The 23,620-nt window shown below is 47.9% G+C and overlaps 2 protein-coding genes across 2 annotated transcripts in view; both read right to left on the bottom strand.

The window, feature by feature from the left end:
• Positions 1–3,457, bottom strand: part of eea1 (early endosome antigen 1) — a 31,875-nt gene extending 28,418 nt beyond the window's left edge. The window contains exons 1-4 of the mRNA XM_084453231.1: positions 3,330–3,457; positions 1,495–1,572; positions 731–843; positions 41–95 (exon numbers count right to left, since the gene is read on the bottom strand). Of these exons, the coding sequence (XP_084309357.1) occupies positions 41–95; positions 731–843; positions 1,495–1,572; positions 3,330–3,353 (270 nt within the window). The 5' untranslated portion in view covers positions 3,354–3,457. The remainder of the gene's footprint in view (positions 1–40; positions 96–730; positions 844–1,494; positions 1,573–3,329) is intronic.
• Positions 3,458–3,939: 482 nt separating this feature from the next.
• Positions 3,940–23,478, bottom strand: nudt4a (nudix (nucleoside diphosphate linked moiety X)-type motif 4a). Its single transcript, XM_084453126.1, has 5 exons — positions 23,137–23,478; positions 15,742–15,852; positions 14,120–14,164; positions 13,723–13,810; positions 3,940–5,740 (listed from the first exon to the last, which is right to left on the bottom strand). Exons 1-5 carry the CDS (start codon positions 23,233–23,235, stop codon positions 5,532–5,534), a joined length of 552 nt encoding a protein of 183 aa, XP_084309252.1. The 5' UTR covers positions 23,236–23,478; the 3' UTR covers positions 3,940–5,531.
• Between the last annotated feature and the right edge of the window lie 142 nt (positions 23,479–23,620).

Raw genomic sequence — 23,620 nt, 5'->3', positions numbered from 1 at the left:
CATGACCTGTAGATCTTGAATGATGCATTCATCACGGTACCTTGAGTGAAGCCTGCAGGTCTTGGAGCTCCTGTCTGAGCAACATCAGGTCCTCCCTGGGTGGAGCATAGTGTTAATGTTACAATATACTGTAGCATACATGGACTAGTGAACAACTGCCCTGATAATGACAAGGAGGAGCTGCAAAGTATGACCGCCAACAACTAAAAGACAAATCAACTTGATTGGTAATGAACGAGTGGTAATAGTGTGTTAGAAGAGGGGTGATGTTGTGTAGATGGATCCAGTCTGCAGGGTACAAGGTTGTGTGAGGTCTGGAGGTCCAGGGTTGTGTGAGGTCTGGAGGTCCAGGGTTGTGTGAGGTCTGGAGGTCCAGGGTTGTGTGAGGTCTGGAGGTCCAGGGTTGTGTGAGGTCTGGAGGTCCAGGGTTGTGTGAGGTCTGGAGGTCCAGGGTTGTGTGAGGTCTGGGGGTCCAGGGTTGTGTGAGGTCTGGAGGTCCAGGGTTGTGTGAGGTCTGGGGGTCCAGGGTTGTGTGAGGTCTGGGGGTCCAGGGTTGTGTGAGGTCTGGAGGTCCAGGGTTGTGTGAGGTCTGGGGGTCCAGGGTTGTGTGAGGTCTGGGGGTCCAGGGTTGTGTGAGGTCTGGAGGTCCAGGGTTGTGTGAGGTCTGGAGAGTATAAGACTGCATGAGGTGTGGATCTCCAAGCAGGCAGGAAGTGGGGGGGGGTCTTACCGGCCAGGGCCCAGGTGAGATGGCATGACTCCTGCCTCGTGGTACAAATCGTAGTGCTCAAACAGCTCCTCTGCTGAGTTGTGAGCTTTCATGCACTGAGGACAGATGAAGCCCTGCGCACGTACACACACACACACACACACACACACACACACACACACACACACACACACACACACACACACACACTTAGTCTCTACAGCATAGTGCTGGCCCTACTGCTAAGCATCTATTTAGTATCTTCCTATGTATCAATCTATCTATTTATCTATGGTTCAGTCAGAATTGCAGGTAATGGTCTGAACTTGAGCCAACTGGACTTTGACGTTGATGAGAAGATAATAAACGCTTTAGCTAGGGCTGGTCATGAGACGAGGTTTGGTGCGTTCACTCTCCAAACGCTGTAGCCTACATTGTTGTAGGCCTATACATTGCACTGTGATAAGTCCCTATTATCTTGCTTGTATCTGTTTTTTGTATCTGTATCTAGATGGATGTATATAGGCTATTCATAATGTCATTATTATGCGTTTATATATGTGCAGCCTCTAACTGCACCTTTTAGCCTAATTGACTGGCACATGATGTCAGATGTGATGTCACAGGTTATCAGCCTATATATACCTGCTACCTGTCATTTGAAGCTTTGAAGTTGCCTGATGAAGACCTAATGGGTCGAAACGTTGCGATATTCTCAATAAAGTGGACCGGGAGAAATCAGTGTGCGAATCTTTGCTCTTCGCACATGAGACGAGGTAGCCTACCTCAGAGGTCTGGTCATTGTTGAGGTCTGCACTGGGCTGGTCTGACTCTGATGGCTGGGAGCCTCCTTTCCCAGGGGTCTGAAGGAGGGAGGGGATCAGTGATTGACGACAGGACAACAGCACAGGAAGAGATATATATAAGTGGTCCTGCTGGCCTGCTCTAGTAGCTTTGGGAATTTGAATGCTAGAATTAGGTTTCCTCAACCTGACATTTGGCCAGTTATGGACCAGTGGCCATCATGTCCTGTTATAGGTAGTGAATCACTGAGGAGCTCAGTGTGTGTGTGTGTGTGTGTGTGTGAGAGAGAGAGAGAGAGAGAGAGAGAGAGAGAGAGAGAGAGAGAGAGAAAGAGAGAGAGAGAGAGAGGGGGGGAGGGAGAGAGAGAGAGAAAGAGAGAAAGAGAGAGAGAGGGGGGGAAGGGAGAGAGAGAGAGAGAGGGGGGGGGGGAAGGGAGAGAGAGAGAGAGAGAGAGAGAGAGAGAGAGAGAAAGAGAAAGAGAAAGAGAAAGAGAAAGAGAAAGAGAGGGAGAGGGAGGGAGAGAGAGAGGGAGAGGGGGAGGGAGAGAGAGAGAGAGGGGGGGGAGAGAGAGATAGAGAGAGGGGGGGAGAGAGAGAGAGAGAGAGAGAGGGGGGGGGGAGAGAGAGAGAGAGAGAGGGGGGGGGGGAGAGAGGGGGAGGGGGGGAGAGAGAGAGAGAGAGGGGGGGGGGAGAGAGAGATGGGTTTGGCTGCATGGCTGGGTTTGGCCTAGTGTCACCTCAGGACATGCGCACATGGAGAGAGATGTGACTGTGAACACCCCTTAGAAGAGAGCTAAAAACGTTCATACTCGATCACACTTTGACCCTGCTGAGTTACAACTTTATTGACACCCACAGCAGAAGGGGAAAATCACCCATCTAACAATACTACACTGCCCTAGATTTGCGCTCTCATTGACAATGTTATTCTCAATTGGCTTTGAGGGACAGCTAGGTCATTGGACTATTTGTCTTTATTTTTATAGCTAACTGAGCCACAGAGCAAACAGTTCTATATGGCTCACGAAATGTCACTAAAGTAGGATATATAACTGCAAAAAATATTTAAATTTAGGGCTGTCACCATTTGGGCACAGTCTATTTGCTGGAGAAAGAGAACTACATTACAAAATAAAGGTAGGATATCAGCACTTGTATCATCTATGTTTTGAGCGAACGTGTTTATGACCGATGAAAGCATGAATATAGTGTAAGCCACATTAGTAAACCCAATGTTTTCATTCCAGGGAGCACACGTTTTAAACGCCCGTCCTTGCCTATGACAGAGGCGGGGGTGGAGTTCGACTCCATGTCTCTGTCGGAATGTCGGAGTATCAATAATGGCAAAATGTTCAAATCAATCCCATTTACAGTTCGTGTCCAGAGTCCACCCCTCATAATCAGAAGCAGGTTTAAGCAGTCGCAACGTCTGCAATTGGATGTTAACTCCGTACCCCCTCTCAAAAACCGTCTGTCCGCTGATACCAAAACGTGTTTGACAGCCTACTCCATGTCTAGCTAGAAACGCTAGCTACAGTACGTTAGCCTGTAGCTAGATAGCCATGAATCAGCTAGGCTAGTAACATTAGCAACGAATGACACACATATACAGTAGCTCTGAAAACAGTGGCTTAGGAAACAAATTCTTAACGCGATGTTATCACTTCACTGAGACGCATTAAACCAACTGTTCATGTTCAACCACCAGAACCCCCGTTTCTGATTGTGTCGGCCTGACCCAGACAGGCCTGAGCAACACAAGGAAACCCACCTTATTTCATAATCAGACTTGACAATATTTGTTTCAGGAACCTTACCATCTGAAGTATTCGTCTGAACATGGTCCCGGGGTCTGTCTGTCTGAAATAAAATCCTGTCGATTTTTCAAGAGGAAAGTTTCCGTCGTCGTTGTGGGTTCAGCGAGCACCTGACCAAGCCTGCTCAGTAGAGGGTGGGCGGGTCGAGAGAAGGGTGCGAAACAGTCTGCGAGAAACGGGCTACGTTCAAGACCACTAACCATTAAAAAGGTGACATTTTTGAGGAATTGCTGCGCAAAATACATCTGTGGAGCTGATGCTTATGCCACTTTTAAAGTCTAAAATTGTGGATGAATTAATACGTAGGCGTTAGTAGTCTTTTTTGTTAGTTTTATTTTTGGTAGCCTAGTGTCTTAAATTCTTAAGACATTGTATTCTTAAAGCAAGTGGATAGGCTGCAGAGTTGCAGGGTGTGGATCATGAGCCAGAATGACATATAAAAGATAAGGAACCTGAGAACTGGTCACACTTAGTTTTTCAAAGCATTCATGTATATCCCAGAAGAACAAGCATTTGTCTGCCCTACCCTGACAGAAAATCGTTCAGAAGTATATAAACATATGATCCAGTTTTATATTGAAATACAGTCTTTATTTTGATTAAGAATCAGGTGCAGAGCAAAATATCCCATCCATTTCTGTACACATGCTTGTCCCCAATGCTGTGACTGAGAAGAATATCAGCATTCCAGTTGAACAATCTTTACAAGTCACTGGTACCCCCACTAGATAGCCTGTCTAAGGCATGGAGATTCCAGCTACACAACCTCTCATTCTATGTAGATCCAGACACTACGTGTTCTTGTTTATGGTCTGACCAGCCATTAGATTATACTGTTTAGGGGGAAATAAAATAAATAAAGCCATTTGTTACAGACTCTACACATGTCAAATCTCTAGCACACTGAAGTCTTTTCAATTCAATATTATAATTTGCTTTCTGACTGTAAACTATAAAATATCATCCAGTTTCATAATCATTATCTTAGTTGTCAAAGCATAGCCAGTTTAAAATATGAATGGTTGGGTTCCCACAGACCCCGATTCAGTCAAATCCTGCAGCTTCAATTCAGATTCCACAGAAAAACCATCATTAGACCATAATTAGACTTAATCTGTTTCTGGGAAACATACACTCTAAACCCAAACAAAAGACAGTCTTGTGTAAGGCAAATCATCAGTGTACTTTTGGCATTGTATTCACAGGCACTTACAGGACAGAACAAACAATCCCCTTATTCCATCTCTTGTCTCCTGAATGTTCTTTTAGGACCCAAGACGGAAGGGACCTTCCTTTGACATCAAACCCATAAAATGTCTGATTTACTTCGCAAAATACATTTGTTAAAAAGTGTCCTTAGGCTTTACTCCATATTATGCAAAAAAGATTATGTACAATACAAAGCCCCTTATTCATGTTCAATAACACTGCGGGCCAATTTCAAACTCACTGTGTAAAAAAACAGAAGGTCAGGACACTGAGATGAATCTGAAGGCTTGTCCTAGTTTAGAACAAACAGGCAGCTGGACAACAACCAGAATTGGTGAGAAACGTTAGACACTCAACTCCTTAATTCTACCCTGTAAACACTTTTTAAAAATGAAGGTGTCAGACTAGGCATCCTCCATAAGGACTATCGATGTGGTGGAAAACTTGCTTTGATCAATCCAATCATTTTAGATCAGTGATTAGCTGGAAGGAAGGCTGCAGCTTTATAGTATTTAAACAGTTTCTAATAATTTTGACAGTGAGTCACCTGAACTAGTCTTCATGGCACAAGGATATTGGCCTCAACTGTGCCAATGCTGCCCTCTGCTGGCCCATGGAAATACTTCAAGCTGAAATATGCAGAAACAAATACTTCAAGCACCAAGCTTTTGTATCAAAATGTAAGACTAGAAAAGAAAAGGTCCACATTTTATAAACATCCTCTGGTTCGTGATGTGAGCTATTTGAAAATATACAAATAAAAGCCTGAATATCACTTGAGCACATTTTGACTCCAAACTCACTTGCAACAGGGTTTCATAATCTTTTAGAAAGTTCTGTACATATTAAGTGTCATCAACAATGAGAATAATGTCATCATGCACGTGTCCGTTTTCAGTCTGTCCTTTCTGGACTCCACCTCTACTGTGTGGTGGATGCTGGATCCTCTGAGGGTCTGGGCTGGTACCGGTGCTGCTGCTGCTGGTAGCGGTCCTATCTGTTCAGCAGGCCAGTTCCCTGTGTGGAAGTGACGTAATGGGCAGTGTCACCCGTCACTGGGGATACCAGGGTGTTGCCGTTGGCGGGGCTGCACGCGGGGCTGCAGGTGGAGGTGAGCCGGCGGAGGTAATCTGCATGGACCGGCTTGTGACTCTGCAACACTCTGATGGCCTCATCGATCTGGAACCACTTTCGTTTGCGACCTGAGGCAGGAGAGAATGGCCTGTCAGAGAAGGAGAGGGAGGGACTGGCCTGACAACGCACATGCTTTCCATCAGAACAACTCTCAAAACTGTTGTTGCATCATACAGTTGGCTTCATGAAAGCTGGCCGCATGTATCATGTTGTGTCTGCAGCAGGGTGGCGGTCATATCAGTTTTAGAAATTTAAAGGGGTACATGTTTGCAAAACTAACTTTTTCATTGTTTTTGCATGTACATTTGAGTCTCTGATGGGCCTACTAACACACAAAGTATGAAGTGAAACAACCCAGTCATTTTGTTGTGGTCAGCCGAAATGAAAACCTAAGAAAAAAAGTCAGTCCCTGCAAGCCATTCAAATCTCCTGTGTCACTTTACGTCACAGTCGGGGACCCTGCTAGCTAGCATAATCTCTTCACACGGAACATGCTCTGTTCTTGGATGTGCTAAGCAGCACAGATCGTCTCCCAAGCTCAAAGGACAGCAGAAGCGAGTGGATAAATTTTATTTTTGAAGACAACGTTCCCGCTGAAATTGAGAGCTTGTGAGGGAGGTGGAGCGATACCAATTACACCTGGTGGGGATAACCTCCACACACAGCACCGGCGCCAGAACCAAACTCCTGGATAGGGGTTGGACCCTGTTCTTCTCCGGAGTTGCTCACAGTATGAGGCGTAAGGCAGGTGTGGCTATACTAGCTAGCCCCCAGCTGAGCGCCTCTGTGCTGGAGTTCACCCCAGTGGACGAGAGGGTCGCCTCCCTGCGCCTTAGGACTGTGGGGGAGGGGACTCTGACTGTGGTTTGTGGTTATGCACCGAAAAGCAGTTCAGAGTACTCGACATTCCTGCAGACCCGAAGTGGAGTCCTATTTGGGACTCCTGCAGGGGACTCCACTGTCCTATTGGTGGACTTCAATGCACAATGTGGGCAGAAACTTGGAGGGGCGTGATTGGGAGGCATGGCCACCACGATCTGAACCCGAGTGGTGTTTTGTTGTTGGACTTGTCAATTGATCTGTGCTAGTCACGGTTTGTCCATAACAAACACCATGTTCGAACACAAGGATGCCCACAAGTACACCTGGCATCAGAACACCTTAGGCGAAGGTCAATGATCGATTTTGTTATCGTATCATCTGATCTGAGGCCATGTGTTTTGGACACTCGGGTAAAGAGAGGGGCAGAGCTGTCCACTGATCACCATCTGGTGGTGAGCTGGTTTCGATGGTGTGGACAGACCTGGAAAACCCAAGCGTGTAGTGAGGGTGAACTGGGAATGTCTGGAGGAAGAGACTGTCCGGAGAGATTTCAATTGCCACCTCCGGCGGAGCTTCTCAGGCATCCCTGTGGAGGTTGGGGACATCGAGCATGAGTGGTCGGTGTTCAAAGCCTTCATTGCTGAAGCTGCGGCTGGGAGCTGCGGCCTGAGGGCCATAGGTACCTCAAGGGGCGGTAACCCTCGGACACCGTGGTGGACAGCGGTGGTCAGGGAAGCCGTCCAACTGAAGAAGGAGGCCTTCCGGGATATGTTAGCCCGGGGGACTCCAGAAGCAGTTGCAGGGTATCGATTGGCCCGGAGGGCTGCGTCTTCAGCTGTGACCAAGGCAAAGCAGCGGGTGTGGGAGGAGTTCAGAGAAACCATGGAGAAGGACTTTCGGTCGGCACCAAAGTGTTTCTGGAAGACCATCAGACACCTCAGGAAGGGAAAGCGGGGGACCATCCAAGCTGTATACAGCAAGGAAGGGACACTGCTGACCTCAATTGAGGAGGTTGTTGAGCGTTGGAAGGAGCACTTTGAGGAACTTCTGAACCCGACTAAACCACCCTCAACTCCACAGTGGCAAAGCCCCAGGGACTGATGAGCTCCATCCAGAAATGCTGAAGGCGCTGGGTGTTGAGGGGCTGTCTTGGTTGACACACCTCTTTAACATTGCGTCCAGGTCAGTGCCAAAGGAGTGGCAGACTAGGGTGGTGGTCCAATATTGAAAAAAGGGGACCAGAGGGTGTGTGCCAATTATAGAGGCATCACATTACTCAGCCACCCAGGGAAAGTGTACTCCAAGGTGCTGGAATGGAGGGTCCGGCTGATAGTCGAACCTTAGATTGAAGAGGAACAATGCGGATTTCGTCCTGGTCGTGGAACCACCGACCAGCTCTTTACTCTCGGATCTTGGAGGGGGCTTGGGAGTTTGCCCAACCTGTCTACATGTGTTTTGTGGACTTGGAGAAGGCTTATGACCGGGTCCCTCAAGAGGTCTTGTGGAGGGTTATGCAGGAGTATGGGGTGAGGGGGTCCCTACTTAGGGCCATCCAATCCCTGTACACCCAGAGCAAGAGCTGTGTCCGTGTCCTCGGCAGTAAGTCGTCTTCCTTTCCGGTGGGGGTTGGCCTCCGCCAGGGCTGCGCTTTGTCACCAATCCTGTTTGTGATTTTCATGGACAGTATATCGAGGCGTAGCCGTGGGGAGGTGGGTTTGCAGTTCGGTGAGCTGGGGATCGCGTCGCTGCTATTTGCAGATGATGTGGTCCTGATGGCATCATGCCTGTGACCTCCAGCACTCTCTGGATAGGTTCGCAACTGAGTGTGAAGCGGCTCGGATGAGAATCAGCATTTACCGCACTGTTGTGATGAAAAGAGAGCTGAGCCAAATGGCAAAGCTCTCGATCTACCGGTCTATTTTCGTCCCCACCCTCACCTATGGTCATGAAGGATGGGTCATGACCGAAAGAACTAGATCACAGATACAAGCAGCCGAAATGAGTTTTCTCCGGAGGGTGACTGGGGTCTCCCTGAGAGATCGGGTGAGAAGTTCAGTCATCCGGGAGAGACTCGAGTAGAGTAGAGTTGCTGCTCCTTTGCGTCGAAAGGAGCCAGTTGAGGTGGTTCGGACATCTAGTGAGGATGCCTCCTGGGCGCCTCCCTACCTAGGGAGGTGTTCCAGGCGTGTCCGGCTGGGAGGAGGCCGCGGGGTAGACCCAGGACTAGGTGGCGGGACTACATCTCCGCACTGGCCTGGGAGTGGCTAAAGATTCCCCAGGCAGAGCTGCTTGATGCTGCCAGGGAAAGGGATGTCTGGGGCCCCCAGCTGGAACTGCTGCCTCCGCGACCCGACCCCGGATAAGTGGATGAAGATGGGTGGATGGATGGACGTTCCCGCTGAAATTGGCAAAACACTGGCAGTATGTGCTAGCCATTTTTTGCCTGAATGCAAATGCAGGATTTTCAGATTAACTCTTTCTGAATGATCAAGCAATACCAACTGTCTGTGGAAATTATGCAGAAACTGTAAGTAATTATGCTGTAACATTATCATGTTTAGTCAGCGAGAGAGGACAATTACATTTATCACAGTGGCATCGAGGGTGGATGGTCCAGGCTAGCCAGCTATATTTGAAGTAGCATAGCGCTGTCAACAGCCCTCGTTCTCTAGCCTGCCAACTTGCTCTTAGCTGAGCTCATTTGCATATGAAAAAAGCGCTCAATCCGCTCAATCTGATCTCGTGGTCAACGGAGTGGTATAGAGGCATGCTAGAACGCTTATTCTGAGTGGTATTTTCAGCAAAAATACTCAAAGACATGTTTTGGGGCCTCCAAAGACTTATATTAAATTGTTGAAAATTAGCATAATAGGACACCTTTAAGTGAAATAACAGTACGGTAACACTGTTACACACATTTTAGAAAAATACATGTTTTGGTTTTTATATAGATTTTGTCTTACTTCCTGAATTGCAAATATCTCTTGCTGGGTCTGCCATGTTTGGTCAATGTTAGTAATCAACATTCCAGCCATCCTGGAGCCTCTTGTCTGATACCATTGTTATTTGTTAGTACTGCTGGTACAATCACAGAGCAAGATAAAACTCTACCACATTACGCAATTAGCTCTGAAATAAACATACAGTCAGTTCTCTGAATGGGTCACCACTATTGGATCTGGGCATTCCTGACATGGCCTAGTGGTGTTTATGGACCTGTGTCATCTGGGCCTCCCACGTACCCTGCCTTATAAAGAGTCCTCATAAAAGCCATCTGTCCAACTTACTGTCACTTCACCTTATTTATACTTCTCTTCAAAAGCCACTTTCTATGCCCTTCCAACATAGAGTGGTATATCATAACACTACTTTGATTCCCACCCCCTTGACATTCAGATGAGCTCAGTGTGAGGGGGGCACCAGCATGTAGACAGACACCCTGATGCATCCACGGGTGCGAACCTTGGAGGAGAAGGCAAGAGAAACTTGGAAGGTTGGAGGGAGGGTTAGGGTTGGAATGAGGGAGAGAGGGTTAGGGTTGGAGGAAGAGAGGGTTAGGGTTGGAGGGAGAGAGGGTTAGGGTTGGAGGGAGAGAGGGTTAGGGTTGGAGGGTGAGAGAGAGGGCAGGAGGGAGAGAGAGTTACGATTGGAGGGTGAGAGAGAGGGAGGGAGGGAGGGAGAGAGGGTTAGGATTGGAGGGTGAGAGAGGGAGGGAGGGAGAGAGGGTTAGGACTGGAGGGTGAGAGAGAGGGAGAGAGGGTTAGGATTGGAGGGTGAGAGAGAGGGAGGGAGGGAGAGAGGGTTAGGATTGGAGGGTGAGAGAGAGGGAGGGAGGGAAGGAGGGAGAGAGGGAGGCAGAGAGGGTTAGGATTGGAGGGTGAGAGAGAGGGAGGGAGGGAGGGAGGGAGGGAGGGTTAGGGTTGGAGGGTGAGAGAGAGGGCGGGAGGGAGAGAGGGTTACGATTGGAGGGTGAGAGAGGGAGGGAGGGAGGGAGAGAGGGTTAGGATTGGAGGGTGAGAGAGGGAGGGAGGGAGAGAGGGTTAGGACTGGAGGGTGAGAGAGAGGGAGAGAGGGTTAGGATTGGAGGGTGAGAGAGAGGGTTAGGATTGGAGGGTGAGAGAGAGGGAGGGAGGGAAGGAGGGAGAGAGGGCTAGGATTGGAGGATGAGAGAGAGGGAGGCAGAGAGGGTTAGGATTGGAAGGTGAGAGAGAGGGAGGGAGGGAGGGAGGGAGAGAGGGTTAGGATTGGAAGGTGAGAGAGAGGGAGAGAGGGTTAGGATTGGAGGGTGAGAGAGAGGGAGGGAGGGAGGGAGAGAAGGTTAGGATTGGAAGGTGAGAGAGAGGGAGAGAGTGTTAGGATTGGAGGGAGGGAGCAGTGGTAGGGGGTGAGGCTGACTGGAAAACAACTGTGCACAGCAAACATGCCTGGCCCTCGTGCACAGGGCTGAATTCTATTTATATGGGTGAAGGGAGTGAAAGATCACTTTTTTTCAGAGCAGCTACAAATAGTTCAAGTTTTGAGTTACTGAGTCACTTGTCAAACATTATATTTAAAACACCTACCAGAATCTTACCAAACGATGGACCTTCTTTCTGGGATCTCCATAACACGACTACTTTGTATTCATATTTTGTATTGCTCATTTGCAATGTCCTGTCTTTGCACTGTCCTGTCTCGTCCCTGCACCCTGTCCAATGTCGTCTCCATGTTATGCACCATTGACTGAAACAAATTCCTAGTATGTTGTAAATTACATTGCAATACATGTTTCTGATTCTGACACTACTGTCTGGCTATTAACACTCCTTGTGAAGTTATCCCTATGGATATTTCACATCACACACATTACCTTTGGGATAGATTAATTAATCAATCAATCAATCAATCAGATTTTAATAAGTAAGTAAGTAAGTAGGTAAGTAAGTAAGTAAATAAGTATCTATCTGGGAATGTAAATTATTGTTGTAATTCATGAACTGAACACACGGTATAACATAAAATGCATACTGGGTCTACTGTAACCAGTGCTCAGTACTCTCATCATGGCTGCAAATACGGGTGAAAATAGCTACTTCTACAAGCGTTTTGTAATTCAACTGCCAGTCTTCGTTCATTTTAACAAAAACTAACTGCATTTTTCTAGTGAATATTTGAGGGTTGTAGGTCAGTTGACCAGGGACCCGTTGGCATGTACTGTACCTACATGTACATATGTGCCACAGCCACCCAGTTACCAAAGTGATGAGAGGTGATGATGACTGCCTGCCAATCTCTCTCTCTCATCTCTGTTTATGTCTCAGATCAAATGGACTAGGTTCATCATCAGTAAAGCTCTCTCTCTCATCAGAAAACATTCAAAAAATGATCGGCACCTAGTGATGTCATTCGATAGCAGCATTAAGGCTCCATCAGTCTCAGGTTCTGACCTCAGCTACAAGGTGTGTATAACTCAAGTTGAGAAACATCTATGATCCAGAAGCTTGAAATACAGTGAAGAGTGTGAACACTGTGCAATGCTTACTCCACAGAATTCAACACCACCTGGTGTCCAATCAGTGAGTCAGGAATCCTCTGGGCATTCAGACACAGCCCTGACCTTTGACCTGAACTAGCCTACTAACCTACAACCCCAGGGCCTCGCTGCTCTCTAGAACCAGTTAAGAGTGCCACAGCAGTGCTAGTCAGGCCATGGTTAGTTATGTTTATTAGTTTAAATCCTATATTATTGTATATACTTGTCTATTAGTGGACTCAGTAAGGAATGCCGGTATCTCAGGGGAAGAAGGAAGGTTGGTTGCCTTTAAGAGTCTGTGAGCGTGAGTGGGAGAGTTCTCTGATAAAGGTATTACCTATCCTGTGGCCCAACACTTTGTACAGTTTAACCACCGAGTTTCCTCTTTAAGATACACAGGGATTAAAGTCACACAACCCAGTAGGGAAGGGAACCCCGAAACAAATCTATTAAAAAGGGTAGCTTTTTGGATTGCATATTGTACATTGAGCCCTAATAGTTTAAATGAAGAGTTTCACTTAAGACCATTTCTGTTAGCCCCAGGCTAAGGGAGCTGTTAGCTCCAGGCCAAGGGAGCTGTTAGCCCCAGGCTAAGGGAGCTGTTAGCCCCAGGCTAAGGGAGCTGTTAGCTCCAGGCTAAGGGAGCTGTTAACCCCAGGCTAAGGGAGCCATTAGCCCCAAGAAAACTATCACACTGGCACAATTCTGGCACATTTCAAAGTGGACTAACCCCGACTTTAGCCTAGGGCTTGCTGGCCCTGCTCCAGAGCAGGGTCATCCCCTGAAAATCGACTAAGCACAGGGCTAAAAGGTGCCAGTGTGAAACAGTGCTAAAGTTAACAAGGAACTTTGCATCACGTTTTTGTTGGCCAATCACACTACTTCTTTGTTACGTCATTTACAGTAGGGGCTAGGCAACCGAAATCGTTGTAAATACACTACTAATGGCCAAACCACACTAACGACATTAATATGTTCGTAAGATTTTAAAAGATCAAATTGGTTGCGGAAACAGCAATGTTTCTGAGTGGTCGGGAAGTTGATGAGTTGGCTAGTCACACGTCATTTGTCGTGACCCGTGTGTTCCAACGGACATTTAACCCAAGGCTAGTAGAATTGCAGTGTGAGTCGTATAGCCCTGGACTTAACCCTGGGTTAATAATGTGTGTGAAAAGGGTCTAAATTAACCCAAGGATAGCCCTAGACTATGAATATGCAGTGTGAAAAGCATTCTACAGTACCAAACAACTGTCTATGACCTCTACTGTACCAAACAGCTCTCTATGACATCTACTGTACCAAACAGATCTTTATGAGGGAGAGCCAACACATATACTATGATCTATGATCCTGAGGTTGTCACCCTGCAGGAGAAAAACATTCTTCAGTCCTGATCTCACAGCCCTGAGTCACTACAGAGATCAAAACCCCTTTGTATGCTGCCTCCCATGTGTCTATGTTCAATGTTTTGATGTCAACATCACAGACTGGGAGAGGGGAGGGAGGGGGGTTACCGTGGGAAAGAAAGAGATTAGAGGGGAGGGGAAGAAAGAAAGAACTGAGAGAAGGAGGCAGAGTAATCAGTGTTTGTCCAAAACCCTGTCTCCATCCAAGGCTCACAGCAGCTCAGACTTAATGCAGTAATAAGGGTGTCTCAAAGAGACATTGCGGGAGCAGCTTCTATCGTCGCCCGTCCCCGATGTGGGAGAAGCATACCGATGTTGACAGAGTCCTCCCAGTCCTCCAGCGTCTCCGTCACTGTCAGGACGTAGACGTACGTCCTGTGCTTCCTGTCCTGGTTGTGCTAGACAGGGGATTGAGACACAACCAAACGCCGATTCACATCGTAACAGTACAACACACCGCAGATTCACATCGTAATATAACTCCGGGAAGCGGTTGCGCTCTGCATGCTTCATGTGGAGTAGAAGAGGCATGTGTGGATCTTGTTAAACCGTCAGACAGACATTAACCACATACAAGCAGCATCCCAGGAATGGGGTTGGTAACAATGTTGTAATGATAATGTTTCGACATGATTTAACACATGAAGTATGATATTCAGTTCGGTGCTGCGGGTGCTGTGACTTGAAGGGCAGTTTGATAGGCTTACCTCAAAAACTCCCAGCAGTCTGCCCAGCTTTCCTTTCACACCGGCCTGCACCCAGACAGACGGACAGACAGACAGATGGACGGACAGACAGACAGAGACAGACAGATGAAACAAAGGACAACTGTTTAGGTAACAGTAAGAGTGACTCGGCAGCTGGCAGCAGACCAAGATATCGAATCCATTATTGAATCATTATCCATCATTATCCAGTACTCCTGCATCCCCTTTGAGCCAACAATGAGGTGCAGCGGTTCCCTCGGAGAAGCTAATAGGAGAGCCTACGGAGGGATGCTTTCACGCTGCCGGAATTCCGGCCGAGCACAACGCGTGACCCGTCAATGGGATTCGGGAACACCGTGTCTCTGCTCTTAGAACAGCCTGCTGCCTGCTTGCAGTCTGCCTGCCTGCCTGCATGTCTGCTAGTCTACCTGTCTGTCTGTCTGTCTGTCTGTCTGTCTGTCTGTCTGTCTGTCTGTCTGTCTGTCTGTCTGTCTGTCTGTCTGTCTGTCTGTCTGTCTGTCTGTCTGTCTGTCTGTCTGCGAGCCTGCCTGGTTGTCTGAAGCTTGTTCCCCCTCTTGGGTACAGCACCAGTCTCACTGTCAGGAGTTAACACAACAGAGGACGGAGGGCATGATGTATGCTTGAGAAAAAGAATCCAAAGTCGTGTGACTCCCTGGGTGTTGTGGGACCCTGGGCGGCTGGCAGCGGTCCAGATCCATGGCTGGCATGACTGGGTCTAGGTCTAAAGGTGCTTCCATCACTCGAGTTGGGTTCCTGGTCCCCCCTGGGTCCCCCTGGCAGGGCTAAGATTACCAGGGGCCTCCGGCTCACATGACAAACACAGACCCGGACACGTCAGCCAGACCAGGGTGATCTGTGAGAGTGATTACTGTATGAAGACGACGGAGATACTACCGCTTGCTGCCGACATACGATGAAGTTCTGTGGAGGGCATCTGGAAAACCTAAAATCTCTCAACCTCACTCAACAAAGGATCCAAAACCTTAACCAAGACTAATTACTTTTCCACTTAACCTGTCCTATTACATTCTAGATGGCTGCGACAAAGATATACTGAAGACCTCTAGAATTATACAATCACTCTGATAAGTTCTGGACATCTGACACTTCTGTTCCAGTGAAGCTCGTGCTGCGCGGTTCTGAGGGGCGTTGGGACTGGGTCCTCTTGGGTTGGAGCTTCCAGGAGGATATTGAGACTGGGTCCTCCTTGGGTTGGAGCTTCCAGGAGGATATTGGGACTGGGTCTGTGTGAGTTACGAGCTCCTAACAGCCCCTGTTGGTGTGCTGCTCATTTAACCCTATTCAGGGACATGTCTCAGTCACGACAAGGATGTCTGTAACCTGACACTAAATGTCACAGGCATACCTCCCAGCTGTCAACACATGACTCCCCGGGGAACGGAACCACATGGTCCACTCCTGACAAGCACTGGTGCTAAACTATTATATATTCAGTACCAATAGTGTGCATGGATCTGAGATTTGTGTGTGTGTGTATTTGTGCATGTGATTTCATATGATATTGACATGTGTATACATGGAGTCCTTAAAGTGTCATGGAGAAGGGTGATAAGCTTCTCTCTGTGGTGGTGGGTCCTCACCTCCTCAAACACCTCCCTGACAGCCGCTCCGCATGGCTCTTCCTCTGGCTCCATCCCTCCTCCTGGGACGATCCACTGGTCCGGGTGCCGACTGCTGCTCACCAGCAGAACCTGGGTAGGGGCGGTAGAGGAGTCAGGATTCCTGCCAGGTGGACAGAGCCCTCAGACCAGGTCTGGGTCCAGGTCCGAATGAATGAATGAATGAATGAATGAATGCTGAACAATCAAACTAGAAATGGTGCTCAGAGAGCACAGACCTCCGCCACTGAATGCATTCCGTGGCTCTGTGCACGCCAAAGTTGAATGGTTTCTAAGTTAGACCATGCTTCACCCTTCCACCGACTTTTGTGAAAATGGGTCCAGTGGTTTTTGCGTTATCCTGCTAACAGACAAATGCACAAACGCATGCATGCCACCGAAAACATTACCTCTTGCCCTGCGCTGTCGCTGGGGCGGAGGTAGCAAGTGCACAGTAAACATGTTGTCCCCCACAAATTATGTATCGCCCCTTTGTGTCAATGAAGCAGCGGAAGGAAGTTGAAACATTTAGGAGTCATTTGTAGGTTTACTCTGCTGATAATCCGCCACTATATTTTTGACACTTGTCACCTCTAATTATCAGTACCCTTTCATCACTGACCCAAAACATTTTAGAAAGAGCAATCAAGCACAACAACAGCTCACTGTGCATCATTGTTGTTGAGCAGCTGGGTTTGACACAGCTGGCGATAGCTGACTGGATAATCATTGCTACTTTTGTGAGGACGTCTCCTTTACATCTCTTAGCCGCCGTGCAGGACTGCGTCTAAGTTAATCAATATAGCTTCTTAAGATGTAATCAGTTAGCTAGCTAGACACAACAGTTAGTGATTAGTTGACCTTTTGCCTCTGACAGCTTGGCCGAATGCATTGTGATACGTTAGTGGCCTCATCGTTTGAGATGTCCTTTCGCTAGTGAAGCATGGGAGAACAGGCGTGCTTCATGGAATCATCCCGCACTCACCTCAAGTATGTGCTCCAGAGATCACGCACAACAAATACACCTGATCACGGGATCATGTAGACAGGGAGTGCACTGTGGATTATGGATTATTACATCCTGCAGTACAACATTTTGCAGATGTTTTTTTTTTAAAGATATTTTTTAGGGCTTTTCAGCTTTAATGGTATAGGACAGTGTAGAGAGACAGGAAACGTGGGAGAGAGAGAGGGGAGGACATGCGGCACAGGACCCGAGCCGGGAATCGAACCCGGGTCCGCCGCGCGAAGAACTAGTCTTCATATGGTGCGCGCCTTACCCGGTGAGCTACCGGGGCGCCCCTTTGCAGATGTTTTTATCCAAAGCAATTAAAAATAAATATAGAGTAAGTGAACAGACTGTACATCCCGGTCATCATCAGTAAAGCCTTCTAGAAGAAGTGACAACAGTAGTCACCGTGTTTAGAACAATAAAGATATTTTTGTCTTTTTAACAAAACATGACATTAGGGTTTGGGCAGGGGGGTGGGGGGGGTTGGCCCAGTGGAGACGAAACTCGGTTTGAGTAAGGGACATACTGCCCACGTGCGCTCAATGGCCTAGCTGGCTAAAGTGGTGTTTATGAGAAGTGGTCAGTGTTGGCAAGTCAGAGGACCCAAGATTGAACCCAGTGTGGGCAAGTGAGGGTGGAAACAGTATTGACAACAAGCGACACCTGGTACACCGCAATAGGACCCACAGCAGCAGCTGTTTCTCCCTCACTAAGGTCATGGCCGAAATCTTAGATGTCCAGCAGACCCTATTGGTTGAAGGCCGGATGCTGAAGCAGAGGTCTGAGGGACAGTCCTGGACGACCTAGCCAGCAGGTTATGGGCCTGCAGCCAGCCGATTATTCAACCCTTGTTGCTCTGACCCAGGAATGGTATTTCTGACTTGCCTACATTACAGCCATGTGTGAATACCTCCCCAATCCAGTCCTGGGCACGCTGGCCACATGCAGCCTCTACAGCCTCTAGTGCTCCAGCGGTCTCGGGCCTCCATGAGCCTCTGTCACTAATAGCTGATTTAGGGGCAGCTCTAATTACTAGTACTGTATCTGCTTGACCACAACAGAGGCAGCCCAGGGCAACCAACAACCCCCCCCCCCCCAGCAATAGATTGATCTGATTGCCTGAGGCCCCAACCGACTTGATTCTCAAGTGTGTCGTTGCTGCTGTGCTGATGATAGCTTAAAGTGATGGCTTAACGTTACATCATGATGGAATGATGGTGCCTGAGTCTATTGCTTGATGGTGGGTAGGGTTTATTTCAAAAGAGGGCCACAGAATTTTTTACCTAAGAGCCGGCTCTGCCAGCGTTGCTACTCAACTCAGCATGGAGGCGGATGTCTCTCTCAATAAAGATAATAATAAAGATAATAATAAAGATCGTCTGGAAAGGATAGTCAGGGAAACTCATCCCAGATCGCATAGCTGGTATTATGGGTGCTTAGTTAGGAACACTTCCCATGTAGATCATGAAAACTCAGGGTGTAATTAGGGATTGTGGCTTAAGAAATTAATAACAGTCTTGTCACCACCTTGGATCTACATTGGCAAAAAGATGAATGTGATCCATAGCAGAGTATAAATCTACCTGCAATCTCAGAATTAGTGGGACTTATCGAGTCACTGAAATAGACTCAGAGGCCTGAAAAGATCATGAACAGGATTAACAAACTATACAATTACAATTCATGGGATCACAAGAAATCCATGTTTACGATCTGGAATCACAGAGATAAGGCATGAGAGTGTGACTACCTTAGTGGCCACAGAGCAGGCCAGGAACACTCCACAAAGGAATACTCCACCAAGGAACACTCCACCATGGAGCTCTCCACCAAGGAACACTCCACAAAGGAACACTCCACCAAGGAACACTCCACCAAGGAACACTCCACCAAGGAACACTCCACCAAGGAACACTCCACAAAGGAACACTCCACCAAGGAACACTCCACCAAGGAACACTCCACCAAGGAACACTCCACCAAGGAACACTCCACCATGGAGCTCTCCACCAAGGAACACTCCACCAAGGAACACTCCACCATGGAGCTCTCCACCAAGGAACACTCCTCCAAGGAACACTCCACCAAGGAACACTCCACCAAGGAACACTCCACCAGGGGGTTTGTGGAAACACTGGCATCAGTCTCCCTCAAACTCACTCTCTTTCGCTCTCCCCCACCCACACACACACACACACACACACACATACACACACGCATAGACACATAGACACACACACACACACACACACACACACACACACACACACACAGAGAGAGAGAGCGACAGACTCACCCACAGCCAAACGAGCTTTGCAAAAGCACTGAATCAGCAGTTGCCTTTCTACATGAAACCCAAAACAGCTTAGCAGGGCAGCAGGATGACCCTAACAAGCTCCAGCCCCCAGTCTTAGCAGGGCAGCAGGATGACCCTAACAAGCTCCAGCCCCCAGTCTTAGCAGGGCAGCAGGATGACCCTAACAAGCTCCAGCCCCCAGTCTTAGCAGGGCAGCAGGATGACCCTAACAAGCTCCAGCCCCCAGTCTTAGCAGGGCAGCAGGATGACCCTAACAAGCTCCAGCCCCCAGTCTTAGCAGGGCAGCAGGATGACCCTAACAAGCTCCAGCCCCCAGTCAGAGGGCCTTCTCAGAAGGAGCTGGAGTGGCTGAACGAACATACAGTACATTCCGTGTACAAATGTGCTTTAAGACAAACACACAACCTAGTCAAACATACCACCTAGTTTACAGCCACACTCAAATAAAGTATACTGCGTAGCTACAAATGTTTTCCTCGTGAGAGTAACATTGATGGACCATCTGTTTACCACAAGTCATATCTGTCCATGTCATTAATCTTACAACAAACTGTGAATCTGTTATCTACCATACTGTACTAGGGATGAGACGGTATACCGTAAACCGTGAATCGCGGTATAAAATGTCCACGGTATTAGAAGCGTGACATTCCCTGTGTTTACGGTATTACGTTTACGGTATTACACAATAATGCGCTGCTGAAACTTCACATTTCAAGTTGCTTGCAACAGTTAATTTTGTAATTTAATATAAGCTTGCTATTAATAAACTGAGCTTAATTACAATAGTGTGTATTTTCCATCATGTGTTGCACTGTAGTTCCTTCAAAGTAAAATATTATTTATTTATATAAAAATATTATATATTTTTTTATGTGTGTTGGGGAGGTGAAATGCCATATACCGAGAAATACCGTAAACCATACCGTGTAACTAGATACCATACCGTACCGTCATGCAAAAATCCATACCGTCTCATCCCTATACTGTACCTAGACTAGCAATCAGATATCCCCATCTCTGGTAGTGAAAATTAGCCTGGTGAACCAGACTCCAGGCGGGAACAAAAAGAGTCTGGTTAACCAGGCGAAGTGAAAACTGCTCTCCAGATACAACTGGCGAGGTACTGCGTGAACAGAGAAATCAGGGAGGCTATTCAGAGGTGATATCCTCCTTGCACATCTGCTTATACAGCAGGGCTGATATTGTATTATTGCTGGGTCCGGTAAGTAGGCAACATAAACCTTGATATCCTGCCAACGGACAAACACATCTTGTTCCTGTACATGCAGTCAGGGGAAAGGAGATAGTCAGAATACGGCCATTCTGTTGTTCTGCGTGGGAACAACAACCCTGACTTCCTGCTCCTGTCAGACTGCCGTCGGCAGATCGGTTCCCGTCCGCCAGAGAGCTGACTGGCATCCAGGAGAGGGAGGCACGCAGGGTGGATGGTTAGCCTACCGCGGGGAGTGTGAAACATGGACTCCCGGCCAAGCCACCGCATGAGGGACAGGAGCAGACCAGTTTGTAGCTGTGACCAACTCTTGTCTCTCTAACTGTAGGTCCCTCCCACTCTCGCCTCTGCTCATTCCCAGTAATCGAGGAGGCTTTCCAACGGCACATACTCTGTCCCTGCCACTCCTGAGGGGAGTGTGTGTATGTGTGTGTGCGTGAGAGAAAGAGAAAGAGAGAGAGAATAGAATTGAGAGATAGACAGAGATAAGTGAGATAAAGGGGGTATGAGGTAGAGGAGAGAAGAGGTAGGTGGGTGAGGGAGAGAGGGAGGTGGGCGAGGGAGAAAGGGAGGTGGGAGAGGGAGGTGGGAGAGAGGGAGGTGGGAGAGAGGGAGGTGGAGAGGGGGAGAGAGGGAGGTGAGAGAGGGAGGTGGGAGAGGGAGAGAGGGAGGTGAGAGAGGGAAAGAGGGAGGTGAGAGAGGAGAGAGGGAGGTGCAGAAAGTGAATCTGTCAGGGGACATCTAGTGCCTGGTGCCTCGTTTCTATAAATTGCAGCTGATAGGTCACTTGGTATTTAGCAGATAGTGTAACACTTGCCCCCTGTCCCCCTCTGTCCCCCAATCACATGCAGTCCTGACAGAGGGGCTCCTGTTGCCAGGCAGACAAGCCGTGATCTAAGATGTCTTACCCCTTCATCCTCATACCTCCAGCCGTGTATGTGTGTGTGACAGGTGGGTGAGGTAGAGATCGAACCCCCAACCTTCCACATGGGAACCCAAACATCTACCGCTAGACCAATGAGGAATTCTCTGAGATGCAGAGGTGATATTTTCAGTCGCAGGCAGGGCTACTCATCTATTGTTCCAGACAACCTCTGCTACATGTGTGGAGAGGACATTTTCCTACGTCCGACCACACAGGAGACCTTTACGTGTTTTGTGCTGCCTCAGCATTGTGATCACATTAACATGTGTGGTGACCCTCAGATGGACACAACGCTCCTATCTGTGCTGAACAGCTGAGACATCAGGCCACAGCAGTCCGGCTTCGGCTGCAGACACACCCGCTGTCGCACTGGGTTCTGGTACAGACCAAGGTGAGCGCATAGTTTGGAGGACGGAGCAACAAGTTATGTAACTTATGTAATATGCTATCAGTTAATCATAGGCAACAGACAACATAATAACATAGGTGTTTTGTTGGCAGATATAGGCTGAATGTGTTTTGTTCAATGGACAGAAAAAGGTGGAACAAGCTGAAACCTTATTACACTGGACAGAATAGTGTCTGACAGCGTGATAGCTAAGTGAAAACATGACAAAAGGGTCTTGTCACTCCCAATGAATTCAACAGCTCTGTCCCTGTCCATCCTGGTCTCGCTTTCACAACATCCAAAGTACCTAGCAGCTATCCTGTCTCAGTGAATGAGTCATTTATTTGTGTGATTTGAATCTAATAGATCTATTTGTGTAACCAATATGTCATAACCAGAAGACATGCATAGATGTCCAAGACTGGGTGTGAGGTAGTCGGTCTACCAGCATGTTTAGTCTACATACTAATTTTTACCTCCACCCAAGCGACAGTGCAGGATGAGAGGTAATGTTTTCGGTGGTGTGTGTTTGTTTGTTTGTCTGTCTGTTAGCAGGATTACGCAAAAACTACCAGACCAATTTTCACAAAACTTGGTGGAAGGGTGTAGCATGAGCCTACTTAGAACCCATAACATTTTGGAGCAGATCCGAATCACGGGGCGTGTCCACGAGCCACTCAAACAGGCCCGGGCCGGCCATTCACCTCCATTCATTATTTGTACTAGCAGTATGCCAAAACTACTGTACCACTTTTCATGAAACTCAGTGGAGGGGTGTAGAATGGGCCAGTTTAGAACCCATTCAATTTTGGAGCGGATCCAAATCCACGAGCCGCCCAAACATGGCTGGCCATTCACCTCCATTCATTGTACGGACTTGGCCTTATCTCAACATGGGAAGGTCACAGAGACAGGGTTTGGACTGGCATAAAGCTCTCCAGTAAACTAATGCAGCAATATAAAAAGGGTTCTGCTCGCACACACGTGCATGCGCACAGAGCAAGGTAATGCATTCATGGGTGGAGGTCTGTGCTCTCTGAGCACCATTTCTAGTATTTAATAAGTCTGTTAACAGTCTGTTTGGCCCTTGACAGCTTCTCTGGTGTTCCCACTGAGTCGCTGCCCTGTAACCAACTTTTTCTTTTTCTGCAGTAGCCGGAGCCTACTCTATCTCTATGACTACTCTCTCTCTCTTTCTCTCACACACAATCCAGTGTGTGTGTGTCTGTGTGTGCGTGTAAACCTCTCCCATGACAGAATTATCGTGCCTCTAATGAATTTGTCACATTGGTTTTGGTCAGTGCTGTCGGATACTAAACTAGGTAGGCCCATACAACCATGTAAAGTTAACGAGTTATTGTCTCACAGCACTCAATACGCAGAATACAAGACCGTGTCAATATCATGTCTCAAGAACATGAATGACATAATGTCTCAAGTGTTTATTTGCGCAGTGAACTAAACTGATACAATACCCCCCACCCTCCCCCAAATATCGTACCTCGTCCTCCTTCTCGTTCTTGAAACATAAACACGCAGCTCGTCTCTTAAAACCCTCGCCATCGTAGGTCCTCGTCTGGTTGGGCTTAAACTTCATCATATATTCCAAATCTTCGTGTGCCAGGGAAATGTAGAAGGCGGGGGAATCAGGATCCAACCAGACGAAGTGTCCAGTAGCTGGCCAAGTGAACGGCAGCGCGGCGGAACCACAATATTCCCCAACCACGTCTTCAGGGAAAGCAATCCACTTTAAACGCCGCACTTCTATTCACTTAAACGCTAGACACTGTCCAGTCCCTGGCAGCGAACTCTACCTACCATTGTGGCTTATTACCACTGTCAACAAGCATGTCTCTCTACGGCAACTCTTGCATCTATGGTTAGTGCGCACCTCAACTGGCATCTCATTGCTGCGCAGAAGCCACCTATCAGCGCCAGCTACGCCACGACTCGATAGGCGTTTCCCAAGAGAAGTATGAATGGAA

This window comes from Borostomias antarcticus (assembly GCF_949987555.1).
Source record: "Borostomias antarcticus genome assembly, chromosome: 18".
In the NCBI taxonomy this organism is placed as follows: domain Eukaryota; kingdom Metazoa; phylum Chordata; class Actinopteri; order Stomiiformes; family Stomiidae; genus Borostomias; species Borostomias antarcticus.
Note: the sequence above shows the minus strand (reverse complement) of the source record. Positions and strands in the feature narration are given on the sequence as shown.

Coding starts and splice junctions, on each gene's coding strand:
- nudt4a (XM_084453126.1), bottom strand. CDS start 23,235: ATGATGAAGTTTAAGCCCAACCAGACGAGGACCTACGATGGCGAGGGT. Junction 15,853..23,136: donor AGAACGAGAAGGAGGACGAG/GTACGATATTTG, acceptor GCCCCTACCCAG/GTTCTGCTGGTGAGCAGCAG. Junction 14,165..15,741: donor TCAGGGAGGTGTTTGAGGAG/GTGAGGACCCAC, acceptor GTCTGGGTGCAG/GCCGGTGTGAAAGGAAAGCT.